This window comes from Nothoprocta perdicaria, unplaced genomic scaffold, assembly GCF_003342845.1.
Source record: "Nothoprocta perdicaria isolate Ctin4 unplaced genomic scaffold, notPer1 scaffold_178, whole genome shotgun sequence".
Lineage (NCBI taxonomy): Eukaryota > Metazoa > Chordata > Aves > Tinamiformes > Tinamidae > Nothoprocta > Nothoprocta perdicaria.
This window is the reverse complement of record NW_020454960.1, coordinates 770,330-786,724: the sequence shown is the minus strand read 5'-3', so window position 1 is coordinate 786,724 and position 16,395 is coordinate 770,330. Positions and strand designations below refer to the sequence as shown.

At 49.5% G+C, this 16,395-nt stretch overlaps 1 protein-coding gene across 1 annotated transcript in view; it reads left to right on the top strand.

Moving 5' to 3' along the window:
• Positions 1 to 16,395, top strand: part of ADGRL3 (adhesion G protein-coupled receptor L3) — a 176,014-nt gene that overhangs the window by 105,903 nt on the left and 53,716 nt on the right. The window contains exons 8-11 of the mRNA XM_026036436.1: positions 34 to 175; positions 1,425 to 1,528; positions 5,775 to 5,960; positions 9,579 to 9,617. Of these exons, the coding sequence (XP_025892221.1) occupies positions 34 to 175; positions 1,425 to 1,528; positions 5,775 to 5,960; positions 9,579 to 9,617 (471 nt within the window). The remainder of the gene's footprint in view (positions 1 to 33; positions 176 to 1,424; positions 1,529 to 5,774; positions 5,961 to 9,578; positions 9,618 to 16,395) is intronic.

Sequence of the window (16,395 nt, the reverse complement as noted above, 5' to 3'; positions counted from 1 at the left end):
ACGCCCTCGCCCGCGGCCGACGGGCCCGGCGAGGCCACCACGCGCGCGCCGCCGCCGGCCGCCTCGCAGCTCCCCGGCGCCGAGAGCTGCGAGCCCACGGAGGCGCGCGACGTGGCCTGGTCGCGCACGCGCCAGGGGCAGGTGGCCAAGCAGCCCTGTCCCGTCGGCTCCATCGGTGAGTTGAGGGGTGGCCGGAGGAGGTCGGGCACCACTCTAGGGGATGGTCAACGTATTGGTTCTTCAACGTTGGTTCTTCAACGTATGGTCTTCCACAAGACCCGTGTTCTTCAACATGGGTCCTGTGGGCATCGGTGGAGCACACGGATGCTTTTTGGCACATATACGTTGCATTGGTGAAGTATGTGTACGTTGGGAAGCCCAGCAGCACCAAGGACCCAAACTTAAACATCACCTTGTGCAGAGTCTTGGGCATGCTGAGCTCCATCAATGAGAGGAGACCAGTAACTACCTACCTTGTGGTGCTGAGCACCAATAGCAAGAAGAGACCTCTGCAAATTTGATATTATCCCTGCTCTGCCCATAATTGTAGTCACCAGGCTGATTGACACTTGTCTTGATGCTTGAAATTTCGCTTTTTTGGGGATAGGAAAAACAATCAACATGGGTATTCCCAGCTCAGGCCCCTGAACATGTGCGTGGGATTTTTCCATGCACATCCAACATGTCCAACGGGGAAAGCAGGGGGAAGAACAAGGCCAAATCTTTTGCAATGGTCTCTTAATGACTGGATTTTTCTTCTTCCCCCCCCTTGCCCTCAATTGGTCATTTCCACAAGGTTGTTCTAGGAAAGTTTCTGTCCAAACCAAGACGTCGTGATTTCGGCCCATGGCTTACTTGTACATATGCTAACAAAGGCAGTTTGTGGAAAACCTTTAATTTTCATCCTAGTCCTAGTGCAGAAAGTGGAGGAAATTGCCTCAGAGGCAGAGCCTGGAGAGATCTGCTTTGCAAAGGAGACTCCCTATTCATTCTGTGCTCTGTTGCCCGTGGGAAGCCATTTACATTTGTGTATCCTAATTCTGAGTCTCTCCTGGATTCAGCGAGGTCAGTCTGGTCAAATGTATATGAAGTATGAGGGGAATGGAAAGAAATGAGCGACGACAGTTGGGAGGGAGTATTTTTCCAGATCTTTCTGAGCCCTCCTGCCTGGCCTTGGGCAGATGCTGTTGTGTATCTCCAAGCTCCATAGTGTCCAGCTAGTGAAACGGGGCAAGTCCCTGCCCTCATGGGTCTGTTGTGCCTTAACGCCCCAGAGCACCAAGGTCATGGGAGATCAGGAGGCTGAGGTGACTCAGAAGGGTCCTCCTGAGCTACCAGGAGGTCTAAGGCCCGGTGAAATGAAGCCTGTGAGCCCAGGTCCCAGCGGGGCACTGGCCTGAACCCAGCAGCTCTCCCCACTGCAGGTGTCGCGACTTTCCGCTGCCTCGCGCCCGACGGCGTCTGGGACCCCCAAGGACCGGACCTCAGCAACTGCTCCTCTCCCTGGATCAACCACATCACGCAGAAGGTAAAGCCCTTCCCGCGCGTTGCCCCCACCACGGCTGTGTCCCCTGCTTGTTCTCCAAAGCGACCCGGAGCCGTGGGGGCTCTGCCAGCTCCTAGGCACGATCCAGGGGTTGTCCTGAGGAGAAAGCAAGCATTATTCTACCGTAATCATGGTAGAAACCAGAGCAAGGAGAGTTGGGGAAAGGCAAAGGTCTGGAGAGTTTGATCTGGAGTTAGACCAAGATGAATGGCATTCCTTGTCTGTGGCCAGAAGAGGAGGAAGAGAGAGGAGGAGGTGAGTGGATGACAGGGAAAACGATGACTTACTGCAAACAGAAACACACCTTTTCGCACATCCCCAGGGATTTTCTACCTTGCAAGCACAAGGCAGACCCTGTAGTTGAGAAGTATCCACCTGAGAAAGGCAGGCTCTGTGTGACCTGYCTGCATGGGGCTACTGACTTCCCGGCCTTAACTCCTTCCCAAGCTGCAAACGGACCGATGGAATAGAAAGCARTGCTGCAGTCATGCGAATCCTTTGCCTTGCTGGCCCCTTGATGGATGTTTTGCAGCCTCCATCATCTCTCAGCGTTAGCAGTGCATTAACATGTCCCAGCGGGAGTACACTTATTTGGTGGCAATATGTAGAGCCCTTTTGTTGTTAATGCGCAGCGGCGCTCCCAGCCAATCCCACTGCACAGGGAGACCAGACGGGTGCTCATCCCACAGCATCCGCAGGCTGCATCCTTGTGGGAGCAGCTTGTGCGGAGCCGTCCACCCCTCGAGCCAAAGCAGGAGGGCCCCAGTGGCACCAGCAGGTCGTGGAGGTGCCCGGGCCCTTGGCCATTAGCAGAGGGGACTAATTGCCTGCGCTGAGGAAATCCCCATCAAGATTAAGACTTCGCTTGTTGGAACCCACAGCCATYGTTTGCCTAACGAATGAGCCCCCTTTAATTTGTTACATGCCTTCAAAGCCATCTCAGGTTGAAGGGACAGATTTTCGGGCCACAAAGCAGGACACAACCAGGACAGAACTACATTTTTTTGAAATATATATATATACATATACGTATATATGTTTATATATATATATATGTATGTATGATTTTTCGAAGAATTCAGCTTTGTTCAGCTTTTGAACCCCCCACGCTCGGTGGAAGGGCCAGGAGAAGCTGCCACATGGCTCTGGATCCAACCTCTTGGTGCCTGAGTGGAGACCGGCCGCTGGCTGAGGGCTCTGTGGCCCAAGCACCATGAGGAGAAGCTCCAAATGGCCAAGCCTTTCCAGGAGTGGCATTGGAGAGGAAAACCCTGCCAGGGTTAATGGGGGTCTTGTGTTGGGATTTGCATTCACTGGGGTCCCTGTTGCAAACACTGGTGTGAAATTACCTGTGAAATTTCCAGTTACTGCACAGTTTCACCGCTGGGCTGAGAGATGGGGCCTGGTTTATCCCCATGGTGGGGCACTGGAGAAGCTCTTAGGGGACAGGCGTGCTTGCTCTCATGTTTCTGTGGTGAGGAAAGGATCRCTGCTTGCTTCTCTCCTTTCTCCTGCTGGGCTTTGACTGTGCACCAGGTGTTTGCCCACGTGCATCACGGTGCTGGGTTTYACAGCCCTCTCTTAGCTTCCATTAGAGTTACTGTGCTGGATGGAAGGTGAGAACAAATGTCCTCCTCAGCAATTCGCTGGCCTCCTGACATTTCCTTTAGCTCGATTGTTGGTGCCCACCATGCCCTCGCAGCGTGGCCGAGGGATAAACTTGCCAGCGCTGCTGAATTACGCACTGCTCCGTGGGTTATTTCCAGAGTCGGGCAGTAAAGGGAAGCAAAAAGGTCGTCTTTGGATACGTTGCAGCGGCCTCATCGTGAGGTCCTATGTTCAGCCTGCTGGTTTTATCTCTTGCTTTCATGTGGTTTGCTTCAAGAAGTCTTTTCCTCACTGTGGCTTTCAATTTTAGGGCTCAAGGGGGGTTTTTGGGACACACCACTGCATCACGGTGTCCGCTCCAAGGCAGTCGAAAGGAATTGGGTCTTCTCCCCAAAAAGGTGTTAGAARGCTCTGCCAATGAGAGTGGTAGACTCTGCCTTGTGTGTATGCAGACATATCAGGAAACCTCTGCTGTAGATGATGCTAAAGATGTTTGTGAAGGCTTTCCAGGCTTAGAACTTGGTGCAAAGTCCCAGTGTAGACTTTGCAGTCCGGCTRTTGGCAGCTGGTGGTTCCCGACAGGCCTGTTAGGTGTTTGTCCCTTCAGAGAACAGCACCAGCTCCAAGGCCTTCAAAGGTACCAAAGGTACCATCTTTATGTCGCGGGCCTTAAAAACCCTACTTCAATCTTTCATACCAGCTGTTAGATCTTTTAGGTAGGTGGAGGCGTCAGCCTCAGGCTGCAGGAAAATGTGTTTGCCTGTACGGCCACTGGTTGTTTCAGCACATCCGCTCCCTTCCGCAGCAACCCTTTCTTATTCCCTCTGAATTTCCTTCCCAAAATATCTGCTGCTCTGAATTGCTCTCATTGTGTATTCTGCTGCCCTCTTCTGCAGCCGCTTCCCTCTGAAAAAGGTAGGGAAGAAATGGAGATTGGTGCTGCCAGGGAGAATTGCTGTGTGCTTTTCCAGGCAAAACTCCCAAATTCCCTTCCACAAATCTTTGGGAAAAAAAAAAAGGCAGGAGTATTTACCCTGTCCAGCAGCAATTGTTTTACAGTCTCTTTAGATGTAAGAAGACAAAAGGCAATGTTGCAACTAGGAAAGCATTAGCGAATTGGTGCACAATGTGGTTTCAGGCAGAGCAATGCTAATTTGTAAATCTGGCCTGAGTCCTGCCAGGATCCTGCAATGAAGCAAGGCAGCATTTTTTTGAGCGAGCAAGAGGGCTTCCTGCTGTGTCTTGGTATTTTTTTTGGCAGGAAGCATTTTTGCCCCCTTAGAATTAACATTTCAAGGCCAAATTTGAGCAATTTGTAGAGGAGTCACCCAGCACCACGAGCAATCCAGTTCRGTTTGAACAGAAAACGGTTTATTTTTATCTCAGAATCCCTTTATTTTTTTTCCCACAGCGAGCAAAGAAACCAACACCACCRAGTTTAGTCTCACATCAAAAAGAGGTTTATTATTTTTAACCGTTTWTTCCCTCTTTCAGCCTCCCAGCAGAGCATATGGCCCTTTGCACTTTTTCCCTTGCTTCTTGCTCACCTCTCAGTGGCAGCCCAAGGGCAGCACGAGGGCCCTCCTAGGGCTGGGAGCACTTAGTGAGCAGATATTACAGCACAGAAGAACATTACATACCTAGAAGAAAGATGCCTTAATCCAAGTGGAAGATGCTCAAGAGAAGGAGGCAGCGTGAACTTGTCAGTGACTGTCACTGCAGGCACCCTGCATACATATGTATGTGTATATACCTCTGTGTGTGGATATAGATATAGATATAGATATAAATCATTGCAGTGACCTGTAGCTGCATCTTCAGGAGGACAGCAGAGAGGTTTAGAAATGAGCATCCCTTTGGTGACCAGTCCAGGAGAGAGGACTGAGTAGGGGGAGCAGCCAGTGCGGATTTGCAGGCTGGAAGGAGCATTAGGCTTGAGCGTAGCGAGGARGAAACCGCTCCGTTTTGAATCTAAGTTATTGCTCTAATGGGAAAAACACCACATTATCGGTTTCAGTTATCTTATCTGCACCATCATATGTTTTAATCCTCCGAAGACGAGCGCATGAATATCTTCACTTAGGTTTCATTAAATCAGATGGGCTGTTGCTGTCAAATTGATGGAAGCAAGTTGTTCATTTATAACTCAGCTAATTGATTTACTGAGAGGTGGAAGCTCTGCCTGCTATCTTTCCCTATCATCTCGCTTTAATAATAAGCACCCGAAACTGAGGGAACAAGAGAAATATCTGCTTTCCAACCGAAGGCAGATAAGGCGCTTGGAAATTTCACATGAAGAACCCAGCAGAGTTGATCATTGAGCCTGACGGAGAAGCRGTAGCTTAATTTCCGTGCAATCCTCTGTAATTTCTCCCGATCCCTGCACTGTTCCCCTTGGATACGCATTTCCATATTACAGAGGGATGTCGAATGGAGAAACAGATCAGCATCTCGAACTAGTGGTTCCTCAGCAGGCTGCTTCGTTGTGTCAAGTGGCATCAAAGCATCCACAGGCTGTTGGAGCTCTGCTCAATCCCATGGGGCCGGGAGGGCCGGAGGGATGTCCTGGCAGCAACCAGGACCCACATTCTKCTCTCTCCCTTGTGCCACCCACTTGCAGATGAGGTCGGGCGAGATGGCTGCCAACATCGCCCGGGAGCTGGCGGAGCACACGAGGAGCCACCTCTACGCCGGGGACATCACCTACTCCGTGTCCGCCATGGTCCAGCTCGTCAACCTGCTCGACGTGCAGCTCCGCAACCTGACGCCCGGCGGGAAGGACAGCGCCGCGCGCAGCCTCAACAAGGTGAGCAGCAAGGGCCTGGAGAAGACCTAGCACAAGGAGGGCGCTGCAGAGGTCCTAGATACCTCTTGCTGAAGGGGAGCCCTTGSGGGGCTGCAGGACCTGCAAGGTCTTCCTGCAGCCCCCCAAGGGCTCCCCTTCAGCAAGACGTATCTTGCTGAGGTCTTCTCCACAGGCAAGGTCTTGCCTATGAGGTCTTGCTGAGGTCTTCTCCATAGGCAAGAGATTTTGCTTGGTGGTTTTTCATTTGCAGAGTATTTTTCTTTTTCCTCATGAGAAATGCAAGAGTTATAGACACCAAAAGCACTGGAGGTGCTGGGAAAAACACACTCCTTGATGAGCAGAGGGATGAAAGCCAAGTGCTTTGTCCTGGTCTCGGCTCTCCAGTACGAGACCCGTTGAAGTGATGCCATGATACTACAGCAGTTAATTTGAATACATTCTTGCTTGCGTGGCTGAGACCAGCAACTTGCCCAATGCTGAATCCATCTGTGAAATGACATATAATGCAAGCCAGGCAATCTGCATTTTTAAAGGCCCCAGCAGACGGAGGGAGCTTGCGTTTTGGGTTTATTTTTTGTCTCGTGCTGTTACAAGATGCTGAATGTGAAGGTCAAATGGGCACTTTCATGCATGCAGGCGAACAAATGAAAACAGACAGAAACATTTATTTGCACTTGCGATGCATTTGCTGAAGGTGCATCGGGTGGCTCTGCATTTGCATTGAGAGCATTTCAGATGGGTGCACGTTGGAGAGCTSTCTTAATGATCACGTGCAGCTCAGYCCCCAAGCACCTTAGCATGGGATGACCATGTTGTTCCTGTGCCCTCTGGATGAGAAAAATTATTAGTCCTGTTGTCATTTCCAGAATTAAGTGGGGTGTTTTTTTTTACCTTGTAAACTGTGGAGCAAATACAGCTCTGGTGCTGGTAAGAGCACATTTAAAGTTGAGGGTTGCCTCCTGTCCAAGGCCCTCCGTAGCCCTGAATCTCGAGTAAAAACTTGGATTACAGCTTGTATTGGATTCAGGCCGGGAATTGTGTGGTCCTGGTCATTGGAGCAGAGCAGGAGTGAACCCTGTGCCTGCAAACCCAGGCTTRTGCTGGCTTAAACTGTTCGAAGAAGATGCCAGATTTTGTTGTGAGCTGCCTAGCTGGCTCCATGGCCCCGGTGCCCCYGTAAGTGAGAACAGAGCTTGGTCCCCAGGTGATGTTAGGAAAAAATTATCCCAGCGACGCCTTCTAAAAAGAAATGTTTTTCAGAGGAGTAACACTGCCGTTTTGTTGCAAATTATCCTTGTGGATTTATGCTGTTTCAAAAGCAAAGGGCTTCTGGATTGCTTAATATTGCAGCCGCGTGGGAACCAAAGTCCTGCATGTCCTGTGCTTTGCATGTGCTGGCAATTGGGTCATCCGGATGCTTTTAGTTAGTGCTGCTTCCAGCTATTTTATAACAGCCTAGGTCATAAGTGTATTAACTGTCACATCGAAATAACATCGTTGGTTGCAATCATACCCCATGGCTCTTCGTTGCGAAGCGGTGGCGACGCCAGGTAAAACCAGCAATTAATGCCACGTACTAACCAGTTACATCATTATAGTCCACATGCTCTTCCCTAGGACTCCCTAGGTGCCCCCAAGGCCGTGTCCCCCTCATTCCCAGCTTTCCCCCCACCGCCAGCTCCGCACGACCGGCTCCTCTGGATCGGTTCCTTACATTGAAATTCAGGATCATGTGGAGTCCTGCACGGCAGCGTCGCGAGCCAGCGGCCCAAGCGACAGGCTCCGTGATTTACTTGCTCTCGTTGCCCACTTAATTCTGCAGAAGGGCAGCTGCTCTCTGCTCGTGTAGGAATGCGTGAATCCAGCCTGGAAGTGGGGCTGGGAAACAAGAGGCCGTGGAGCTTCAGCTCCATTTTCTCCCTCGCTGATGGAGAGTGTTTTCAGGAAAAAAAAAAAAGGGTATTTGCCAAGAGTTTTGCTTAGTGCTGTTTAGTCCAAAGAAGAACTACAGCAAGCACTAGTCATTAGATATTTCTTTAATCATTAAAGGAAATGCACCAAGGATTTGCCTTAATACTCCATCTGAAAGTATGTGAAACCTGTGCTGTTTTGCATTTTTTCTTCTTTTTTCCTGCTTTTTACAAGCTGTTGTATGATGAATTGAAATAAAGTGGCGTAGTCAGAGTTTTTTTAAGGGCCATCCTCTTCACAGCAGCCACTTTGCTGTCCCCAAAAGCTTTACGCTTTCCACTGGATCCTGCTTAATTAAGGGAGTAGTTGTTCCTTAGCAGCCTAGTGAGATCCCGAGTGGATATCTCTGTAATTTCCAGCAAAGCTTCCTTTGATCTCCATTTACTCCTGTAAAGTCTTCCTACTGGCCAAATGTACCTGGAGGATGATTTCTCGTGTTGCAAATTCATGAATTAAAAAGCTAAATTAGGCATTGCATTAGGCCCAGCTCTGCGTTGGTTGTTGCAGCTCCTCAGGACGCCGGGGCACAAATGTGGCTCTCGCTGGTGCTGAGGGGGTGTCCTGGCATCACATTGCAGTGAGTTGACAGCACAAGGTACCCCAAATCTCTCTGAATGTGTAATTCCAAGCYGGGAACATCAACAAAAGCAAGGTTGTGGCTCTGAGCAGCCCGAGCTTTGCAAGGTTTTGTGGCATTGGCACCGAGAGGGCCTCATTTGTAGCTCACTCCTTCCTGCAGGCAGCTCAGGAAATCCCATGGAATAAGTGTCTGCTTGAATTTCGTGACCCTTTTAAGAGCACTCAGGAGTCATGCAAGTGCCCAGCAAAGCTTGTTCTTAAATGTGGTTCCTAGGAAAGAGGTGGGATTCCTCTTGAAAAGGCCGTTCGGCATGTAGAGCATTTAGACCTCATAGCTACAGGATCACACAGTGGTTGAGGWGGGAAGGGACCTCTCAAGGTCATATAGTCCAACCTCCCTGTCCAAAAAGGGTCTCGTAGAGCAGGTTGCCCAGSATCGTGTCCAAGGCAGCTTTTGAGTATCTCCACGGTTGGAGACACTGCAACTTTTCCAGGCAATCAGGTCCCTACACAGGAGAGCACAACTTGGAATGAGAGAGGACTGGAAAACAGCCCCAAAGAGCAGTGAGACTGCAGCACGAGGGGCTTCAGCTTGGTGCACTCATGCAGGTGGGTCTGTGCTCCATCCTGGATGCTGCATCCCACTCATTGGGAGCGGTCCTGCTAGTCCAAGGCTGGGCCCACGCTGCCCTGATGTAGTTTAGGATAAGCCCGTCCTTTCCAGCCTCATCTGGCATGGAAATGACAGGGGTGATAGCAGAGCTCTTGAGCATTTCACTTGATTTCCGTGGCTCCAACCATCTAACAACTGCTCTTGCAAAGTCCCCAGTCTTCATTTAACTGAAAACCAGGACTAACCTGAATTCCAGCAGCCGGTCCTTCCACTACTGCCTAACCCGCATGCTTCCCTCGATTTTTTTTGTTTCTAGGAGCTGTTTGAAAAGAGAAACGAGTTTTTTTGTAGATGTTTTCTTCAAATTTTCTTTTTTTTTTTTTTTCTCTCTCCTTGTTCTGTCACTAACTTGTTTTTTCTATCCCGTCTTTAATCTGCTGTCTTTGTGGACTCAGCTTCAGAAAAGGGAGCGCTCTTGCAGGGCCTATGTCCAGGTATTTCTCGCGTTTTTAATGCCTGTCACGTTGTGGGGCTCAGTGGCTGGGTGAAGTGGGGCTTGTCTCCGTGTGCCTGGATTTYGCTGTTCCCTACGACAGCAAGGGCTAAAGTTAAGGTGACAGGACAACAAGGTGACTTCGTTACTCACCACCACCTGCCCGGCYGCCTGGACCTGAATAAAAAAATCAGAGCAAAAACTGATTTAGAAATTGTGAAAAACTGAAGGAAAGATGTAACAAGATCCATAAGTTCACCCAGCTGCAGCCTGCTTTTGGCAGACTGGCGTCCTAGGATTGGTGAACGAGGTGGTCCCTTGGTTTTGGAGAGAGCTGCTCGTCGTGGGGCCCTGGGTTGCCRTCACGTTGTGTCCTGTTACCTGGCTTTGTAGCACCTGCTCCAGTTCCTCTATATAAAGCTGTTTGTGTGAATTAATGTTGCTTTAAGAAGCGTGAATGTTTTGCCTCCTAATTTCTGTGCTTTTAGTTTGCTGCCTTTGACGTTGTGCTTACAGCTGGTTGGTTGTTCTGTGTGAGTGTGTAACACACCCAAGGTGTCAATGTGCAACCTGCATTGCTGGAGGGGGCTTCTGGATGTGCTCTGAGTTCCTCTGCAGAGCAGCCCTTCCTGCAGCCTCTGCCAGCTTCCTTTGGTGAGCGCCCACCTCAATCCACGTGTGGGCTTGGATGGCTTAGATTCCGTGGGTGTTCAACATAAAGCTCTTCTCCACCTCACTGCAATCGTCTCTGCCTCCCTTTTGGCAGAGAGGAGGCCATCTCCCATCTTCCATACCCCTTCATGGATCAAGATAAATCATGGAGTTGTCATTCTGTGGTAAAAGAGGACAGTCCTGAAGCGGGGGGAATTGAAGAATGAAGTAGATGGCCTAAGCGAACCTTTTAGGCTCAGCTTTGTGTTATCAGCAGCTAAAATCATGCATCTAGGCATTTTTTCATACACTCTGTTTCCATTTGGAAAGCCATGTAGCTGAAGGCATCAAAAAACCCTTTGGGGGAAGAGTATCTGTAAKAGCAATTAAATGAGAGTGTAGATATTGCTATCCCAGGCCACTTACCCTTTACCACACAGTGAGGTATTTTGTCTGTCTGAGGCAATTGAGCAGCTTTTGCAACAAAAGATGGTGAAATCCTGGGTCTTGTGAAGTCCGTGGGAGATGGGAACCCCCTGGTGAGCAGGCCATGAGGTGTCCAGTGACTGTAAACATCAGAAATGCAATCGATCACTGGTAGATTTGGGTAGATAATAACGGCTAATATCAATTTTAGCCATTTCCTTGGGCTGRCACATGTAAAAGGTCGTGAGACAGCCCCCATGAGAACTGAGATACAAACTCCTCTTGAGCATAAACCCAATGAAAAAAAAAAACAAACAGTGAGTAAAGCTGAATTGGAAATTTTGTAATGAATTCAGATGTGAGACTGTGGGGAAGCAGTATCAGATTATCGTCTTATCTCTCTGGGTGATTCCATAATTAAAACAAATATTGATTTAATTTGTCTGTAAAATGTTATAATGTTTGCTGAGTTAAAAGCTCAGGGATTTTATTTACTAGAGACAGAGATTATGGATGTTCTTGCTTTAGTTGTGACTGTAGTAAAATCTCTATCAAAAGTCCAGCAAAAAAGCAACAAAAGAGTGATATGATAAAGTTATATTCATATAGTAATGGTGACACAGCTGCCCGGGGTTGTGTAAATCACAGTGATATTTAAGCAATATCTTAATTCAGGCCTAGTTGGCCAAGGAAACTCCAGGTTGATGGTGAGTGGTTTCTTCTGGGGAGAGATGATGCCAGCCTCATTGGGTGCATATGGCCACGTGGAGTCATCTTAGCATTTTTGCCTCTGCTGTGAGGTGTCCRGACTCTTCAGCAAACCACAGCATCCTCCACCAAGCTTCATTCATTCCCACTGAATTCTACACCTGAGTGGTGTTTGGGGGTGTATTTAGGAGAGCAGCTACACAGAGAGCCCAAATCTTGTGCGGATGCAAGACAAGGAGGGCCCAGGTAGGCAGGGGCAAACTGCAGGTCTTCTAAACACTGACCCTCTRCTGGAGCAAATAGATCAAGTGGGCTGGTTTAGGTCCTCAAAGACATGATTTATGCCCTGAGGTGGGCATCAGATGGAGTGAGTTRCCATGGAGAGGTGCTTGTCTGCCTTGGCTCATGAAGGAGAGCTTGGAGCGGATATGTGGCATTTTGGTGAGTGAAGAGAGTTGAAGCGGCTCCTGCTTGGGCCTCCTTCTCCTCTCACCCTCCCGCCCACCTTGGGATAACRCAGAGTTCCTGGCACGGAGTTTCCGGGGGTGGGATGAGGAAGTCTTGGTGCTGGAGGATGAGTCATYGTTGGGTGACGTAGCTGCGCTTGGTGACTTGTTGGTGGTGTCAGGGGGTGAGAATGCCCCACCGTGTAGTCAGAATTGGTCTCTGTGCCTTTCCCCTAAGTGTTTCTCCTTAAAACGAAGCACAAGAGGTGGAGGAAACGTAAGTGTCGATCTCTGGGGGGCCACGAAGCAGGTTTTGGTGTCACAGATTTCTTCCGTACCCTGCGGCAAATGAGCCCTGCTCACCATTACACAGCTGCCTAATGCCATGGGGGCAGTTTCCCCAGCCTCCAGGAACAGAGCAAAGGGAAAAAAAAACATATATTAATATTCATACTGAAGTGAAGGATGTTGCATTAACATGGAAATGTTAATATGTCGCTTCAGAGCTGGAGGGCCGTGAATGCAGGAGCTGAGCTGAATGGCCCCCTTGTTGAGGAGGAAGCAGCAGGCAGGGCCTTTGGCAGCCGTGCTCGTGTCCGATGGCATCATCTGCCRTGGCTGCTGCCAGCCCCGGGGCTGTGCTGCTCGCCCCGTGCCCGGCGCTCAGCGTCTGGGCTTTTCTGCACAGTAAGTGGGGAAGGGGACGGAGCTGCTGCTCCTCGCATGAAGATCACGAGAACTTCGCAGGTGGCATAAGAGATGCTCCTGAAAACTGGCCTGAGCCGCGAGCAGCTTTTGGTCCGCAGAGACTGACGGTGGTTGCAGTCCGGATTTGTCCTCGTTCTCCTGGAAGTTACCTGAAAACTTCACGCTTGCAACGTGGACTGAGGCAGAAATGCGAGGCTTTTCGAAGAGCATTCGAGGTGGAGCTGATTAACAGAAGAGCCTTTTTATTTGGCCCTGTCCTTGCAAACCCGTTGGCCCTGTCCTTGCAGACGGTTTTTGAGCTCATTCGGCCACCTAATTGGCACGATGCCATCGTTAAAGGGGCTGGGATAAATTGGCAAGCAGCACGCATGCAACGTAGGGTATTAGCCATAGCTACAGGGTGCTCTTTCAGCAGCCTCCTTTGCGAGACCTAGATGTTTGCCCGCGAGCATCGAAGCGCCCCCAAACTTCCATTTAATTAATTAAAAGGACATGGCTGGATGGCTCCCCTGCCCAGAGCTGAGCCRCGTGCATGCTAGGATTCCCACCTGGAACCCCAAGCTGGAAAAAACCCAGTGTTTTCCATGGGGAAGAGCCTTCGTATCGACAGCTGTAGGGGCCMGGGGAAAAGGATGGATCTCATGGACTCCCTGGGAGTTCCCATAAAGGCTGCTGGTTCCTCTGTCAAGGAAGTGCCCGTAGCTTGCAAGGCCTTTCCCTCTCTGCAGCTCTGCTCCTGGCCCCCCATAATTATTCTGGCTGTTGCTCGTGGAGTCTCAAATCCCAAACAGTCGGACGGCAAATGCGGGATGATTCATGAATGCAGCTCTCGGCTCATTCTGCAGGGAGCATCTCGTAAGATGAAAAGGATCGGCTGTTATTTCCTTCTTCCCAATCARTTCCCTTTATTTCGGTCCTATGGATGCCTTCTGACCTTAAAATATTCTTCCTCGTCGACTAAGTGAAGCAAAACCATAACCCGTAATTTGTAACCGTCTTTCATTTCTCCTGTTTGGGGTGTGTGTCTGTGCTCCGTTGGGAGATTATTGGTAGTTCAAAGCCAAGCTTGCCAGCCCGTCATGCCTCCTGCTACATCATTATTTCCCCCGTTAAGCATTTTGTAGCTGGCCTCATTTTAATAAAGGTCAGTGCCTTTACTCCTGTTGCAGTGCATTCCCAGGCCGTTTACACGCCAGTACCAACCATTCCCGTGCAGGAGGAGCAGGAGACACCTCAATGGTTTATTTATTTCTAGGCGTGCGTTGCCTTTCCAGCAATTCCGTGCGAGGGCATCCTGCTGCATTTCAGGGAACATCCCAGTTGTTTGGAGATGGCCTCACTGCTTTGGAAGAAGCCTTGGAGACTGCCGGGCTTCCCGCCCTGCCTCTCGTGTGCTGACTTGTGTTTGGACCATCCTTTTAATCTGGATTTGGAAGAGAAAGTTGGAAGGAGAAGAACTTGGTGAGGCGGAGAGCCGCGGGGAGCGGCTGGGAGGCAGTTCCCAGCCGGGAAGCGGAACCTAATGACATTTTCCTTGTTTAACATCGGCGCAAGCAATAACGTGCTCATGCATTTTTGATGTGAAGCCCCATGTTGCAGCTTCGCTTGTGATCCCTGCGTATAAGGTACAGAATCCTGCACGTTTTCTACCCAAAAAAAGGCCAGTTGTGTCCTGAGCAGGTCCCTTTCTGTCCTATGGGGTCTCCCATGGATGCATCCCTGGCATCCCTTGGGTCAGCGACATTCCTTTGGGCTGCACCAAGAGGTTCCCAATTAATGTGRGTTTCTCCTGTAATGGGGCTTTTCTTTTATGGGCATGGGCAGCAAGAGCACAACTCCCAGCTGAACTCGCCCCTTGAGCAAGGAAGCAGGCAGGCTCCTAAAAAAAAATTAAAAAATCACTTTCCAATAGGAAAAAGAGAATAATGTTGTGACTCCGAAACCACATCCACATTTCAGAGCAAGCCCCTCCGTAGGGTTTTCCACTTTCATTGCCCACTGCGGGCCTGAAAGGGCTTTTGTGCGTTTTTTTCCATCCACTGATTTGTTGTAAAACCTCAAGTTGCTGTTAACAAGGGGGCTAATAATGTTTTTGCACGTTTTGCACTGGGATGATGATGATGACAACAATGATGATGCTGATGCACTCGCTTGGGAGCAGCACCCACAGCCCTGGAAACTGGAAGTTTGGACATAACTCGAACCGTAGGACCCAGGATTTTCTCAAGCACCCTTGAAAACGCCCTCTTGCTGTCAGTCCCCTGGACTTTTCTTTCTCTTTTCTGCCCCCAAACTGCAGGGAGAGGCTACAGATGAAGAGGTGAAGATGCAAAGATACGTAACTAGATGCATGTGAGATCAGTGGATATATATATGTATAGGCTGAATATGTATATATATRTGCGAGGCTGAAGCTCTGTGTGACKTAGCCAGACGCCCTCACCAAACATTTCTAGAGGGGGAGAGCATAGAAATAAGTGAGCAAGCAAAACTGTGAAGCAGCTGTCACAAAGGAAATCAATGGGATATGTAGGATCAGCCTTTTAGTGATGTATAATTACTGTAAGGCACCTAATTAGTCGCCTTTTGACAATACATGCGTTAATACCAATTTGCAAGTGCCTGGAAAGGAAGTTTTACATTTTGTTGCTGTTTTGTAACCTCAGGACAAACCTGAGCAGCCGTGAGCATCTACCCTGATTTGGGAAGATTCTTCCCCTGCAAGTTAAGAGCTTTCATTTATTTACACTGGATTTACACTGCCTGGTGTTGTGGAATTGCGTGATGAAGAAGATCCACCATCCAGGGATTTATCTTCCAGGCCTGGCATCCTTTTGCTCTTCTCTTGGTGTCCACTTATGGCCTCTGTTGCAAAGGCATTGTGGGGCTCTGTGGCTCTTTCTCTTGCTTCTGCGGGCCAACATGGGCTTGAGTTTAGAGGCTTTGGCCTCACTTGGGTGGACACCCTTATTCTGTAGTCACCTTCRAGCTACGTGAGAGCAGAGGCCAGTGCTTGTCCTGCCTGCCTCTTCTCCCACACTTCCAGCTCTCCCACCCGACCTCTCCCAGTTGGGATCCCTCCCTCCAGAGGCTCTGTTGCTTTCACAGCTGTTTTGGTTCACTTAAACACCTACCTCAGCTCCCGTCCAAAAGGCAAACATTTCATTAGCACCTCATCCCCTTGGCTGCAGCCCGCAGCACTCAGCCCTAATGAAGTGCCGCGCTCAGAAACCTAACGCGGGCAGCCCTTGATTAATGCTCCCAGGCAGGTGAGGGGAGCGACCCTCCCTCGGGAAAAGCAATGGGATAAATCCGTCTCTGATGTAATGCCAGCCAGGAGAGTCGCACCAGGCTGACCCTGAGCGTCCAACCCAAAGTCCTTGGGAATCTATATCCAGAATTTGCATCCAAGCTCCACTTGCAACGTGTCATAAAGTGGCCGATTTCAGGTTTGCTGCTTCCCAAAGAGCACCCGTTTCACCAGGAATAGCTGTGCTGCAGGAGAAGGCAAGTGTACATAACATGTGCAAGGAGAAGGCTCGTGTTCCTTCTCAAGCATTGCACGCACACATGTGCACACCCACTTGGATAAAAAAAAAGATAAATAAATAAAACACACATAAGATAAAACAGTTTTCCTGTTAAAAAAAAAAGTCTTTGCAGCAGCTGTTTTGCCCTGACACAAATAGTTCAGCATCTGGTTCGTGTTTAGGTGAATAGGCGCTAGCTTCCCTTCTGAGGCCAGGAGCGAGATGTGGTGCAAAAAGTGACTCCTTACACCATTCCTGCACGACGAGAAGTATTCAGCGTGCTGTTTTAGCAAGGATTTAAAGAGCCCAT